Source organism: Lithobates pipiens, unplaced genomic scaffold, assembly GCF_037356315.1.
Source record: "Lithobates pipiens isolate NorthernLeopardFrog02 unplaced genomic scaffold, aLitPip1_a1.2 Scaffold_23, whole genome shotgun sequence".
Classification (NCBI taxonomy): Eukaryota; Metazoa; Chordata; class Amphibia; order Anura; family Ranidae; genus Lithobates; species Lithobates pipiens.
The window spans coordinates 164,508,903-164,523,469 of NW_027507785.1; the positions used below are offsets into that span (position 1 = coordinate 164,508,903).

The window sequence follows — 14,567 nt, forward strand, 5'->3', positions numbered from 1 at the left end:
GCTCAGCATAGAATACATGATAGTAAATTTTTATTGTAAAGTTCTTTGTAGATAGCAGCATCCTAATCTTCTAAATGGCCCTAGTTCTGATCTCATAAAAAGGCTGGTGTGTTCCTTGGTTTCAACAATAAATTGCTGAGTTATGCACACTGCGATGATGTCACAAAATATTAGCTTTTTCTCAAATAACAAACATATTATACTTACGTGCTCTTTGCAATGATATTGCTCAGAGCAGCCCCGAAACTGCTCTTCTGGGGCTCCCCGCCTGTGTTCTAGGTACCGCCTCTTTTCGGTGCTCTACCATAGAAAGCCATTTCCTATGGGGCACACCTGCCGGCTTGCTTCAGAGTGGAGTTGTGTGTGTGTCCACACACACACACACACACACACACACACACACACACACACACACACACACACACACACTGCAGTTCAGCACGACTCCCCAAATCACTCCTCATAGGATTTGATTGACAGCAGCAGGCGCTAATGGCTCCTGCTTCTCTTACTAAATCCTGTGAGAAGAGCAAAAGAGAGAAGCACTGATGTGCTCAGCCACAGCGTTGGATTGAGATAGGGCTCACGTTAGTATTCATGGCAAGGGGGCATTATAAATACTGGGACATTTTTTACCTTAAATGTAGAGAATGCATTAAAAAAAAGGTAAAAAATTTCCTGCCATAGGAACCACTAAAGCATTAACAGACAAACATCCCCTCTACTAAACCTTGTTAAAACTCCAACCCAGCACTTGCAGTTTACAATTTTCAATGCTGCTGGTTCCTGCTCTCTCAGTTCTGCTTTGCCAAACTTCTAGTCAGTAAACAGTGCAGTCTTTGGCAAGTCTGTTAGTCTGGAGAAGTTGGGGGAAGGATAGCAGGGGAGTGCCTTGCCATCCTAGACCACAGGGCAGATGTTTAATTTGATGCACACAGTGTTGGGAGACAAAAAAACAAAAAAAAAAAAAAACACACACGCACACACACACTAGTTGCTATATACAAGGGTGGCTCCATAAGATGCTGCAAGAAAAGGAGCCACCCTGAAATAGGAAACCTAGGGCAGTAAGCATCGCATCAGCTTAAACTGGCAGTGCTCTGCACCCCAAGCCCGCCCTTTTTTGAAGCCCGTTAGAGCCTCTGGCTTTAATATCGTGCTAAAAGAAAAAACAAAACAACCCAATGAAATGCATGCGTCTGTCCCCCCGCATGTAGATTAGGGGACCGAACACATGAATGGGGGGGGGTTTACATGCCGCCACTGATTGGATGCCTGTGATCTTTAGGCCCTCAGATGGCACTGCATTAAAAATAGGCATGATTCAGGAATATATTTTCGAAAAATCACTGTCGTGCCATCCAAAATAAAGCTCTATTATGCAAAGAAGAAGCCATATCTCAACATGATCCAGAATCGTGGCCATCTTCTCTGGGCCAAAACTTATTTAAAAAGATCGGTTTCAAAGTGGAAACACGTTCTGTGTTCGGACAAATCACATTTTTTTTTTTTTTTTACACAGTCTTTTTTTGTTTTGTTTTTTTGTTTTTTTTTAGCAACCATGAGTGCCACAGTCTCCGGACTGTCATCAGCGCTCAGTCATTAGTACTATATACTATTACTATACATTAGTGTGTATAAAATGGGCAACTTGCACATCTGGAAAGGCACCAATGTTGAAAGATATATCCAGGCTTTAGAGCAACATATGCTCAGGCTAGATTGGGACAACATTCCTCTCCCAAAACTGCAGGAACTGGTCTTGTTAGTTCCCAAACATTTACAGAGTGTTGTTAAATGAAGAGGGGATGGTACACCATAGTAAAAATAACCAAATTATTTGGAACCGGGTTGTACTTTGCTGGATTTTTGTTGCCCTGTCTCAATTTTATTGAGACGTGTTGCCATCAATTTCAAAACTACTTTTTTTTTTCCTTAAAAGTGTACATTTTCTCAGTTTAAACATTGGTGGTGTTAGCGAAGAGTATTGATATTTTTAAAGGACTCTTGGATGTGTATCTTAATGAACACAAAACATACAGGGATATGGAAAATGGTTATCGACACTGACACATATACACCTGCACAGGTTGAACCGGATGGACTATTGTCTTTATTCAACCTTACCTACTGTGAAACTATGATATATGTTTTCTATTTCCTATTATTAATAAAATATGAGTTTATAAGATGATTCAAAAATTGTTTATATGTAGATTTTACACAGCACCCCCACTTTTTTGGAAACAGTTGTATTCCTGTTCTGATCCTAATAAATAGAAAAATAAATTATGTACAGAATCACTATCCATTCTCTTTAAAAAAGTAATTACACGTCCTTAATGTGTGAAGGTAAAAAGGATGTCAAAGTACATGATAATGAACATGTTTAGCCATTTTAAATTTCAAACGGTAATCAGGTAAACATACTTGTAACAACTCCTTCTGGTCTGTGGAGTGGTGGTCTGTGTATCTGAGGAAATGTAGATGTTGACTGTTGGTTATCTGACAGTACTTTGCCTTGATTTCGATTAAAATGGAGATTTATGGAACTGCTGTCCTGTGTGAAGGCCTGTGAAGCCAAAATATCTATTTCTTCCAAATCATCAGCTGTAAAATCCTCATTGTCACCAAAAATCTCATCCATGGCTTTGCCTTTGGAAGCATTTGCTGATCGTAGACGTTTTGAAGGAGGACAGCTTCTCTGACCATTGCATGGAGGGTAGACTCGTTGTACTGGTTCAGCGGAGGGGTTAGCATTAACACAACTTGTACCATAAAGCATTGAAATGTCCCTTTTTTTGGTAGGAAACAGAGGGTTTGTTGACATAGCTTGCAAGCCAGATCCCCTGCAAAATGGAAAAAAAAAAAAAATCACAAGTCAGACGACTTAATGTACACGGGATGTTTTTACAACCTCTCCTGAACGATTTAACGTGACATATAGTAACCCACGTTTAAAAAAAAAATATATATTATATATATATATATATATATATATACCCCTGTAGACGAAACACAGCTAAAAGTGAGTTACCGCGTCTGGCATTTGAAATGCCTCCAAGCACAGCTTCTGAACGCTTTTTTTGGGTTAAAAAAAGCCTCTAAATGCAACTACCTAGAAACTACTATAAAACAACCCTGTGTAAATGTACTGATAAGATAACAGAGGAGAGTTCAGGAGCAGTTGAATAAAAAAATGCCCAACTGCTCCTGAACGTCCGCTACCAGCAACAGTATACATGAGGCCTAACACACCAAAGGACGAATTAAAGATAATTCCAAAATTATTAAAGTTGACCTAGACTTCGGGCTCATTTACAAAACAGCCCAGTTGGGATGGGTTGGGCGGTGTTACCCAACAAAGTCTTATTGCACGGACAAGACAATTTGTCCTATTGCTTCAATTAACATGAATGCACTAGGTTGGTGTGCATGAGAAAGACAGAAAGATAGACAGACAGAAAGAGTAGGTTGCATTTTTATCAATCAAAGCAGAACATGTGCCTGCTGGTATAAATGGGCCCTTAAAAGGATAAGCTTATCTGCTGGAACATGTTGCACCTGTATTTAGTGTGTAATGTGTTCTTGTTTTGCCCCTCACCTCCTCAACGTGACCACAAGCAGAAGTTCTAATGCTCTACAAACCCACAATGTGGTAAAAGTGTTACAATTCCATGTTCTCTCCTACAAATACTAAATTTTGTAATTTTTTTTCCCCAAATATTTTATATTCAGCAGAAAGGCAGTTTCGTGTGTGTACAATAACAAAAGAAACAGTGGTATATCACAGTGGTATATCACAGTGCTATAACAAAGCACAAGTAGAAACAGGACATCATGTAACCAGTAAGCATTTATGGAATATACATAACACTAGAATAAAGTTGGAGAGAGTGCATAGGGATTTTAATGGTGCTAATTGTGAAAACAATTAAACAATATATAAAATAAAAAGAATACCATTTTTATTCAAAAAATTATTACAATTCACACACAATAAAGTTGTACAATTGTGGTTTGAATTGATTAAAATAATTGGTGGAGTAAAGATGGATTGTGGCACATTATCCCGACATGTTTCGCAGATATGCTTCCTCAGGGGATGTGCATTTTTCATTTATTCGGAAAAAGAGAACCTCCGATTTAAAAATACATCAAATTAATTGGCAGTACATAATAAATAGTGAATGAAGAAAAAGATGCACTGAGAGAGGGGCACCACTTAGAAGACAAATACTGTTCACCCAGACCAAGTCCACCAACTCAGACCACCGCCAGATAGTAATCAATCACTGGTACCCTACAAATCTAAAAGACACCAAAGACCGTATAGAGCAAAAGATCCAGCTAAAAAATAGAGTGAATATTGCTTCAAATATTAATACAAAATTACTAGTAGTTATGTTGCAAATATTGCAATAAGGATTAACATCCTATTAATATTAAAATGTTCATTATTTACTTACATAAAAACAAAATTGATGAAGCTCAAGAGGAGAATGACTAGGGGGGGCGTGGCTACCGCGCTGCTGGATGGACGTCTGCTAGCACAGCTCCGCTCCAGCAACGGGAACCGAGCGACATACAGCTACCACTGCTGACTTTTCAACGCCCCACTGATCACCTGAAGACCCGGGCACCTGGGAGAAATGTCCAGGAAGCGGAGAGGAGCGGTGGCTCCACAGAAACTGGACGATTTCTTCCGACGGGCAGGCCGCGACCCGAGGCAAGATGGCGCCGGCCCATGCTCACGCGCGGCCTCCTCCTCAGACAGCTCAGCAGCAACCAGCCCGGAGAATGGAGAGGCAGAATATCGCCGCTCCCCGGAGGTCTCCACACCGCTGTCTCGCAGCCCAGCCAAATCCAAGCCACGAATGGCTTTGGACATCGCACAGGTGAGCAAGGGCCGGGATCCATTAGATGACACCAGGGAACTCATTGACCCCTTCACTGCCTTCCCCACCACAGATGGGCCTATATCTGACACAACGCTGAAGGACATGCTTCTCTCACTCCGCACCTCCATGCACAATGACATGCTTCTTTGCCTTAACAACTTTAAAACGGAGGTAGGGGAGCTGGGCTCACGGGTTGACCATATTGAATCTAAAATGGGAGACTTTGCCACTTCGCACAATACCCTGATTGATGCGCACAGTGACCAAGCCGCAGAAGTCGCATGGCTCAAAGCTAAAGTCGCAGACTTGGAAGACAGGTCCCGCAGGAATAATATTAAGATACGGGGGGTTCCGGAGGATGTCCTCCCTGCACAACTCCAGCAGTATGCACAGGTCCTAATGAAGGCATTCCTCCCCTCCCTGCCCCATACAGAACTGCAAATAGACCGTATACACCGGTTGCCCAAACCTGCTTTTCTCCCTGACAATTTACCTCGTGATGTCTTAATGAGAGTCCACTTTTTTCAAACAAAGGAACAACTCATGTCTGCTTTCCGCAAACAACAGAATCCGCCTGCAGAATACGCCCGCATCCAACTGTATGCCGACCTTTCACAGTTTACTATGCAGAAGCGCAAATCCCTGTTGTCGGTAACTAAAGCTTTGCGTAACCACAATATTCAGTACAGATGGGGATACCCAGTTAAACTAACAGTCACCCACGAGGGCAAATCTACTGTGATCACCTCCATTGATGAAGGCCTTGCGCTGTTGCGGTCATTGGACATTCTCCCTGCCCCGTCTTCAGATGGCGCTTCCCCCTCCTCTAACGACCATTTACAAATGGACTGGCAAAAGGTGGTGCGCAAGAAGAAAACCAAATGAAGTCAGCCGTGGTTACACATCTCATGGTGTGTACATGCTCTTCTCTCAACAATAGTGTTCCTGTTGCACTGAGATCCCCAACTCAGTGCGTTTATTCTTCCCCCCCTTGAATATGGGCAATTGTTATGCCTCTACGTGCAGGTTTGCACCTACTTTTTTACAGAACTTTGTTTGCTTGTTTTTCTTTTTATTCTTTTTTCTTCCCCCCCTTTTTACTCCCTTCCTAGAGGGCCTGCTCGGTCGGCCTGTCGTTACACTCATCGCTCTGCCAGCAACTCTCCTTTCCACAACAGAAGAGGACCTTTGGGACATTCTGGAATCGTGCATCAGGTACCCACCTTATCTTTTAATCATCCTGCTGTTTAATGATGGCTATTAATATAGTTTCGTTTAATGTTAATGGTCTGAACCACCCGGCCAAGAGGTCTTCTCTTTGGAAAGAAGCTGCTAAATTAAATGCTGATGTTCTCTGCATCCAGGAGACCCACTTTGCGGCTGACTCTGTGCCCCGGTTTCACCACAAAAACTTTCCACACATCTTCATGGCATCCAGTGCCAAAAAGCAAAAAGGAGTCCTGATCGCCATCAAAGATTCAGTCGCATTCACCATGAAAGACCTTCTAGTTGACCCGGAAGGTCGTTATCTCATACTGAGCTGTGATCTCAATAACAAACCCTACACTATAGTAAACCTGTATGCACCCAACTCTCATCAACTACGATTTTTAAAACGCCTTCACAGGAAGATTTCTGCCAACAAGTATGGTTCGGTATTGATATGTGGAGATCATAACCTGACACCGGATCACACTATGGACACTACCTCCACAGCTAGACGACAACCACCTTCGCTCCAGCCTCTCCTACATGCGGAGGACCTGTTTGATGTTTGGAGATGTCAGCACGCCAACGAGCGTGATTATTCCTATCACTCCTTACGGCACAATATGTATTCTAGAATTGACTTAATTTTAGTTGATAAGCATCTTTTGCAGGCAGTGTCCTCTTCCACCATACATGATATTACATGGTCTGATCATGCTCCCGTTTCTGTCGTGGTGGTGGAGGGGCACACTCCAGGCCCTGCGTATTTGTGGAGGGCTAACCCTCGTATTTTTCAAAAACCGGAACACTCTGTGAAGGTGGCTGCCAGCCTCTCTGAATTTTTCTCTTTAAATGACCAGTCGGTTTCAGATCCCATGATGTTGTGGTGTGCGCACAAAGCGTATATAAGAGGTGTAATGTTACAAATATGTGCAAGGGAAAAAAGGCAGAGGACACAAAAACTTGACCAAATTCTCCATAAGATTAGATCCTTAGAATCACTCAATAAGATAGGCCCGACCTTACAGCTTGCGCATAGTCTCGCCCAATACCGCTCGGATCTTAGACTTCTACTGATAGAACAATTCGACAAACATGTCAGATATTTCAAACTGTCCCACTACTCCTCTGGGAATCAGGCGGGTAAGTTTCTCGCCCAGAGGCTCAGAGCAGCAAGAATTAAATCAAAAATTTCGTACCTAATTCATCCTCCAACTAAGCGGAAAATCTATAACCCCAAGGAAATAGCAAACTCATTCGCTGAGTATTATGCCTCACTCTATAACTTAAAGGACGACCCCAACACCCCTCAACCGAATGAAAATACTATACGGGAGTTCTTGACAAAAATTAACTTGCCCTCCCTTACCCCCGATCAACTTAACTCCTTGAACTCCCCTATTACGGAACCTGAGATTAGAAGGATCATTAGAACTCTCCCTCTAGGGAAGTCCCCAGGCCCAGATGGGCTCCCCAATGACTATTATAGGTCTTTTCCAGACAACCTTGTCCCAACACTTATAAGTGTTTTTTCAACAGCAATGTCCTCTGCCTTGTTTCCTGCTGAAATGCTTAAAGCATATGTGGTTACCATCCCGAAGCCAGGAAAGGAACCCACTTCACCAGCTAACTTTAGGCCGATTTCACTACTTAACTCTGATGTTAAGCTATATGCGAAAATCCTTGCACATAGACTGCTCACGATCCTGCCTGGTCTGGTGAGTGCTGACCAGGCGGGTTTCACTCCGGGTAGGCAGGCCTCTGATGCCACGAGAAGAGTTATTAACATTATGCAATACGCTGGGGCCTGTCGGGTGCCTTCTCTGCTCCTCTCTTTGGATGCGGAGAAGGCATTCGACAGGATTCATTGGGGATACATGAGACTTACATTGCAGAAATATGGCTTTACAGGCCCTATCTTATCGGCCATAATGGCCCTCTACTCATCCCCCTGTGCACAAGTCTATACGTCCAATATGTTATCGACCACGTTTTCTATATCTAATGGTACTAGACAGGGCTGTCCTCTATCTCCTACTATCTTTAACTTACTCATGGAGCCCCTGGCGGAAAGGATTAGAACTCACCCTAATATTGCTGGCTTTAACCTTCCGCATGGGTCACATGTTATCAACTTATTTGCGGATGATATCATCCTGTTTCTAACCTCACCACGAACTTCTCTTCCCTACACCCACAGCACACTTATGGAATTTAGTAATATATCCTACTATAAAGTCAACTGCACGAAATCGCTTATTTTTCCATTGGGACTTCCTTCCTCTCTTTGTGAATCCTTGCAAAACGCTTTCCCCTACACTTGGAACAAAGAGGGTATAACTTACCTGGGCATAAAAATTACTGATCTAAAGACGATAGCAGACGCTAACTATGAGCCCCTCATAGACAAGCTTAATAAAGAAGCCAAACGCTTGGCCAATACTGAACTCACCTGGTCAGGTAGACTTGCTACATTTAAAATGCTACTTCTACCTCAAGTGCTGTATGTCTTCCGGACCCTACCTATCCCGTTAAAATTGAAGCATATTAAGGCTCTTAACTCTCTACTTAAATATTTCATTTGGAAGGATTCGAGGCCTAGATGCGCAAAACCTTTACTGGTCAAACATAGATCGGCCGGAGGGATGGGTCTGGTCGACATTCGGGACTACTATAGAGCCTCCATTCTCACTCAACTGCGGAAGTGGTTCCACCAACCGGTGGACACCCCTTGGTGCAATGTCGAACGAGCCCTGAGCCCGACCAAGGACCTTATACACTTGCTTTGGGCTGACGTCCTACATCCAATTCCAACACATAGTCTTCCCCCCACTCTCCGTGCCTCCCTAGAGGCTTGGAGGTCCTTTTTAAATCTTCCTCTGCCATCTGACAAATTGACTTCCATCCCAATACCCTTATCGACCTTGCAACAGGCCATACCCAACTTATCAATCACGAAATGGCAGGAAAAGGGACTACACTTTATTTCTGACCTATATGATGGAAACTCCCTTATCCCCTTCGACACTCTTCGTTCTCGTTTTCACTTATCTGCATCTGATCAATATAAATATAATCAAATATACCACTTTTGTAAATCAATTACTACACCCACCATTCGCCTTTCAAAAGAAGCCTGGCAATTTTTTCACACGACCCTTTTATCTGTTAAAGGTATCTCCTTATTTTATAATTTATTTCAATGTAAAATGGACTTTGTTAAATCACCCCCCTATCTCAAATGGGAAGTCGACCTCCAGTCGACTTTTACTATTCCACAGTGGAAGGAGGCTTTTAGGTGGATATACAGAGCCTCTAAATGCGTGAACCACTGGGAACTGTCACAAAAGATTGCCCTGCGGTGGTATCTTACCCCATACAGGGTTGCCCAATTTGGTGGGAATGGTTCTCCGCTGTGCTGGAGGAGCTGTGGGGAAGTAGGCAACTTACTCCATATGTTTTGGACTTGTAAACATCTCACTAGCTACTGGAATTCCATATTCCGCTCGATCTCCAGTATCACGGGCATTATCACCCCCCCCAGCCCGGCCCTGGCCATACTAAATCTGGGAATAGATTATTTTCCTCCAGAATTTAGAATAGTAGTCACACACGTGTTGATAATTGCCAGGTCTCTCATTACTAGGCAATGGAAGAACAATAAAGCCCCGGACGTAGCCGAGGTCTTTTCCACCACGCAGACCCATTATACCTATGAGTCACTAATAGCAGCTGCAGGGGGAAACAAAAAGTATTTTGATGATAAATGGAAATGTTGGACATCCTGGTACAAACGTAAGGACTGACTGGCATCCCCCACCAGATTGACTGAACTAGACCGACTACACCCTCCCCATCCCCTTTTCTGCTCCCCTTTCTTGTGCCCCCTATTACAATTGCCAATGTGCACAATATTCGATAGAATAATGTTTTAACTGATATGATGATACTGTTGCAGCCCAGGGATGTCGGATGTCCACCTTACGTTCGAGCTACGATATGTCTGATTCACAGTCTGACACTCCCTGGCCTGCGTATTTGTTGAACTTTACATTGATTGGTTTACTCACATCACTGAACTCTTATCTTGTAACTGAGATTTGGGGTTTCTGTTTTCTATGTTTTTTTTTTTTTTTTTTTTTTTCTTTTTTTTTTCATTTTACTTTTCTCCTCTTCTACTTCTTGCCAGTAGGCCTAAGACAATGTGAAATTGATATATGTTAATTGCTGGGCAAGCCGTTTTCTGTCTGCCCTTTGTTTCATGTTTCTTGTATTCTTGTATTTTTGTACTTTGAAAAATCTTAATAAAGACTATTTACATAAAAAAAGAGGAGAATGACTAGAAGATATACCGGTGAGCCAGGCAGAGTTGGGGGATTGCAAAGGAAAACAAGGACTAGAAATCAAAAAATCCAATAGATAGAATTAAATAAAGCTAAGCGGATTAATCATAAAGCTAAGCGAAAATATACGTAAAAATATGTAGGGTTAAGATAAGATAGAAATGAAAGGTAAGGCAGGTAGTAATAATTAAAGGATATCGCAGGGACTGATACCGTCCCGCAAAAACCACCAGTTAAAATGACCGAGTAAATAATGAAAAATAAATATTTTAATTCATATAATCATAATATATACCACAGAGCTGCTGTTATGACAAAGTATCAGTATATAGAGCCCCACCAACTTCAGAAAAACCCATCAGGAACCGCTAAAGCAAATACACTATTGTCTGTATAGGCCTGGGAATAATCATGTGACTGGATACCCTAAGAAACAGGGACTACCCAACTCATTTTAAATATACAGGGGGGTGGACGAGTTAGGGGGATTAGGAAAAAAAAAAAAAAAAGGAAGGGGGGGGGGGGGGTGGAATAATCTGATCTAACTGATATTATATCCCATCAGGGAAACCCAAAAGACTGTTCCATTCTGCACTTTATTCATCAGCAAGAGCCTTCCTTCACTTCTTCAGAGAAGACAAACATGTTCCATACATGCTGTGCTGTGAGGATTAAGTCCTCCATTTTTTTAAGCCAGCGACTAATGGTCGGCGACTGTGGGCTTTCCAAATAAGGGGAGTACAAGATTTAGCAGCATTTAAGAGGTGACAAATAATCGATTGTTTATACATTTTTACTGGAATAGTAGAGACATGAAGAAGAAGAAGAAAAAAAAAAAAGCCGGATCATCTGGATCTGTAAACTTTTGAACAATCCTCCGGACCTCTCTCCAGTATAAAAAAGAAATAGTCACGTGAAGAGTGTACAGGCATTGGACACACAGCAGTCTATGGGAATTTTCCCAGCTTGCAATCAGCTGACTGCAACTGGGAAGCCGATTTTCCGATGTTTAGGGAGTGTTCGGGGCAAAAGTGATGTGTCTGCAAACACTCCAACTGTCCAATCATGTGTCTCTGGCCTCCTTTCCATTTTTTTAAAATGGCGGGAACCAGAGGATGGTGGAAGGTGCTTTTTGCGGCACCACAGCATCGTCACTTCCAGTTTCCCGGCCATCACTCACTATGCTGCGTGGTGTGGAGCTCAGTGGACTGCGCGTGCGGGTGCAGGGGATCTGCATAGCAAGGTCTGAGCCTCAGCTTTCTGCAGTGCATTCCTACTCTCTCAGTCTAGCCGTCCCTCCGCTCCACACACATTTCCCTGGCCTGCGCATCTCAGTCAGTCAGTCAGTCAGTCATTCTCTACTCAGATTGTGCCCAGACCAGGGGCGGATGATCGTGCGGCTGGACTGGAGGATGAGGGCGACATTTTGAGGATTAATTACTGCCATGTGATGTCCAATCAGGAGGAGTCACTTACTCACTACTACCACCACCATATCCTGATCTGTGAGGCTGAGCTATATACGCCAAGCTGTATACCCCGTCCTGGAACGCTGGAGCTGTATACCACATCCTATGATGCTTGGGCTGTATACTCCTGCGAGTATGGGTGGAAGCAAGTGAAATCCAGGGGACAGAGTGGGTGGATTCTATAAGGGGTGGGACTTATGAGAAGTGGGAGGGGCCAATAAGGCCTATAACTTCTGCAAGAAGTTGGGTCTGGCCCTCTTTAGCGATGATTGAAATGTGGGCTTTTAGGAGTGTCCCTAGGGAAGATGGGCTCTGCTCCAAGCAAATTGAACAACTTAACCACATAAGGGCCAAGAGTGGGGAGAAGGCGCTTGTAATATTGCACTGTAAAACCGTTGGGTCCTGAAGATTTGCCCACCTTGGAGCTACAGCTCGCTGGAGCTCCTCTATTGGTGTAGGGGCCTTTAGTTTCTCATGCACTTCAGATGATAGTTTAGGCAAGTGGGACGAGACAAGATAGACTTGTCTCATCCCAGGGGTTATACTCCATATATACCTATATGGTTTAGGAGATATTTGCCCGAAAATGGGCACCGCTGTCTACGGCGCATGCGCCGTAGACAGCGGCGCGCAGGCGCACTAAATGCGACAAGTCCAAGAATGGATTTGCCTAATTTGTCGACTCCCGTGCGCATGCGCGGGAGTGATGTCATTGCGGCTTCGCCGAATGGCAGCAGCGGAGCTGCGAGACGCGACTCCCGTGCGCATGCGCGGGAGTGACGTCATCGCGGCTTCGCCGCTGTGATTAGTCGGAGCTGCGAGACGCCACCAGCAAGATGGATGCGGCGGACTACAGGGGACAGCGGCGACTTCCCTGGCTCCTGTGTCAGGTAAGTGACACATAATGAGCTACTATGCGATGCATAGTAGTCCATTATGCTTTACCTTTGCAGGGAAAAAAAGAGGAAGTAAACCCATCAGGGTTTACTTCCTCTTTAATAAATGGACACTCACCTGTCCCGGGTTCCAGCGATGCCGGCAGCCGAGGCCGATCGATCGCTCGGCTCTCGGCTGCTGCCGCCACCATTCTAGGTGAGGGAATCAGGAAGTGAAGCGAATCGGCTTCACTTCCCGGGTTCCCTACTGCGCATGCGTGTCGCGCAGCGCAATAGGAATTGTCCGCGCTGTCTCTGAGACCCGTGTGTGTCCCAGCAGACAGCGCAGCACTACAGGAAGAGGCATAGACTCCCACGGGAGTCTATGCCTGGAAGCGGGTGTAAATACCTGTCTTTGACAGGTATCTCTACCCCACCCTCCCCCTGAAAGGTGCCAATTGTGACACCGGAGGGGGGGGGGGGGGAGGGTTCCGATCAGCGGAAGTTCCACTTTAGGGTGGAACCTCGCTTTAAGGACCAGGCCTCTTATTCAGACTGTATTTACATGTTTAAAACTTTTTTTGCTAGAAAATTACTTAGAACACCCAAACACTATATATTATTATTTTTTTCCTAACACCCTAGAGCAGGGGTCATCAACCCCCGGTCCCCGGCCCACTACCGGGCCGTGGCCCTTCTGCAGGTGGGCCGCGGGTGCGAGCGGTCGCAAGACACATGCTGGGCTACTGGCATGAGAGCGCTGGGTGGATGGAAGAAGCGAGCGGGCGGGCAAGCAGAGATGATATCATCTCTCTCCACCCCCTCTGCATCACCGCTCTTCCACCCTCAAAGCCAGTCTGTCGGAGGTGCAGCGGCGCAGATTGCCTGCCCCCCAGACAGCTGATCAGGGATGGCAGAAGGGTGGAGCCAGAGACAGAGCCGAAGGAGTCCCAGACCCTCCCTCTGCCAGATGAGACCAGTTGCAGCATGAGGAGAGAGACACCCTGCAACATCCAGAGGGGCGATCCCACAGAGATGTGACGTCATCAGTGACAGGTGAGCTGTGTGTGGGAGTACAAGTGAGGTGTGCTGGGACTTGTAGTTCACCCCCTCAGCTGTCTGCCTGACATACCACAAGGGGCGCTCCACTCACTCCGCATCTGGTGACAGGCAACGTTGCAGATGGCAATGCACATCTTGTGGCAGGCAGTGGGGCAGGTGATGTGGCAGGTGACATTCCGCTTCTGGTGACAGGCAGCGTGGCAAGTGACTATGCACATCTAGCAGCAGGCGACAGTGGTAAGTGACACACTCGGGGCTCCCACTGATTCCACAGTATGGCGAGTTGAACTATTTCATTTATTACTGCAATGTAATAATAGAAATAATACGCTTCAATCACCCCGACACCATATCAAGCATGGTGCCGTGATTATTGAATCACTAACACCAGCCATTGCCCGTGAAAAATCGTGAACCCGCACACCCTGGTCCTTGGCACAATTTTCATCCACACAGCCGGTCCCCGGTGCCAAAAAGGTTGGGGACCACTGCCGTAGAGAATAAAATGGCGGTCATTGCAATACTTTTTTTCACACCGTATTTGCGCAGCGGTCTTACAAGCGCACTTGTTTTTGAAAAAATTCACTTTTTTGAATAAAAAAAATAAAACAAGACAACAGTAAAATTAGCCCAATTTTTTTTATTTTATATTGTGAAAGATAATGTTATGCCTAGTAAATTGATACCTAACATGTCACGCTTCAAAGC

The 14,567-nt window shown here is 44.5% G+C and overlaps 1 protein-coding gene across 6 annotated transcripts in view; it reads right to left on the reverse strand.

The window, feature by feature from the left end:
* Window positions 1-14,567, reverse strand: part of ATRIP (ATR interacting protein) — a 266,310-nt gene that overhangs the window by 224,660 nt on the left and 27,083 nt on the right. For all 6 annotated transcript variants that reach the window (XM_077452541.1, XM_077452542.1, XM_077452537.1 and 3 more), the window contains one exon: window positions 2,431-2,849. In XM_077452541.1, the coding sequence (XP_077308667.1) occupies window positions 2,431-2,830 (400 nt within the window). In that variant the 5' untranslated portion in view covers window positions 2,831-2,849. The remainder of the gene's footprint in view (window positions 1-2,430; window positions 2,850-14,567) is intronic.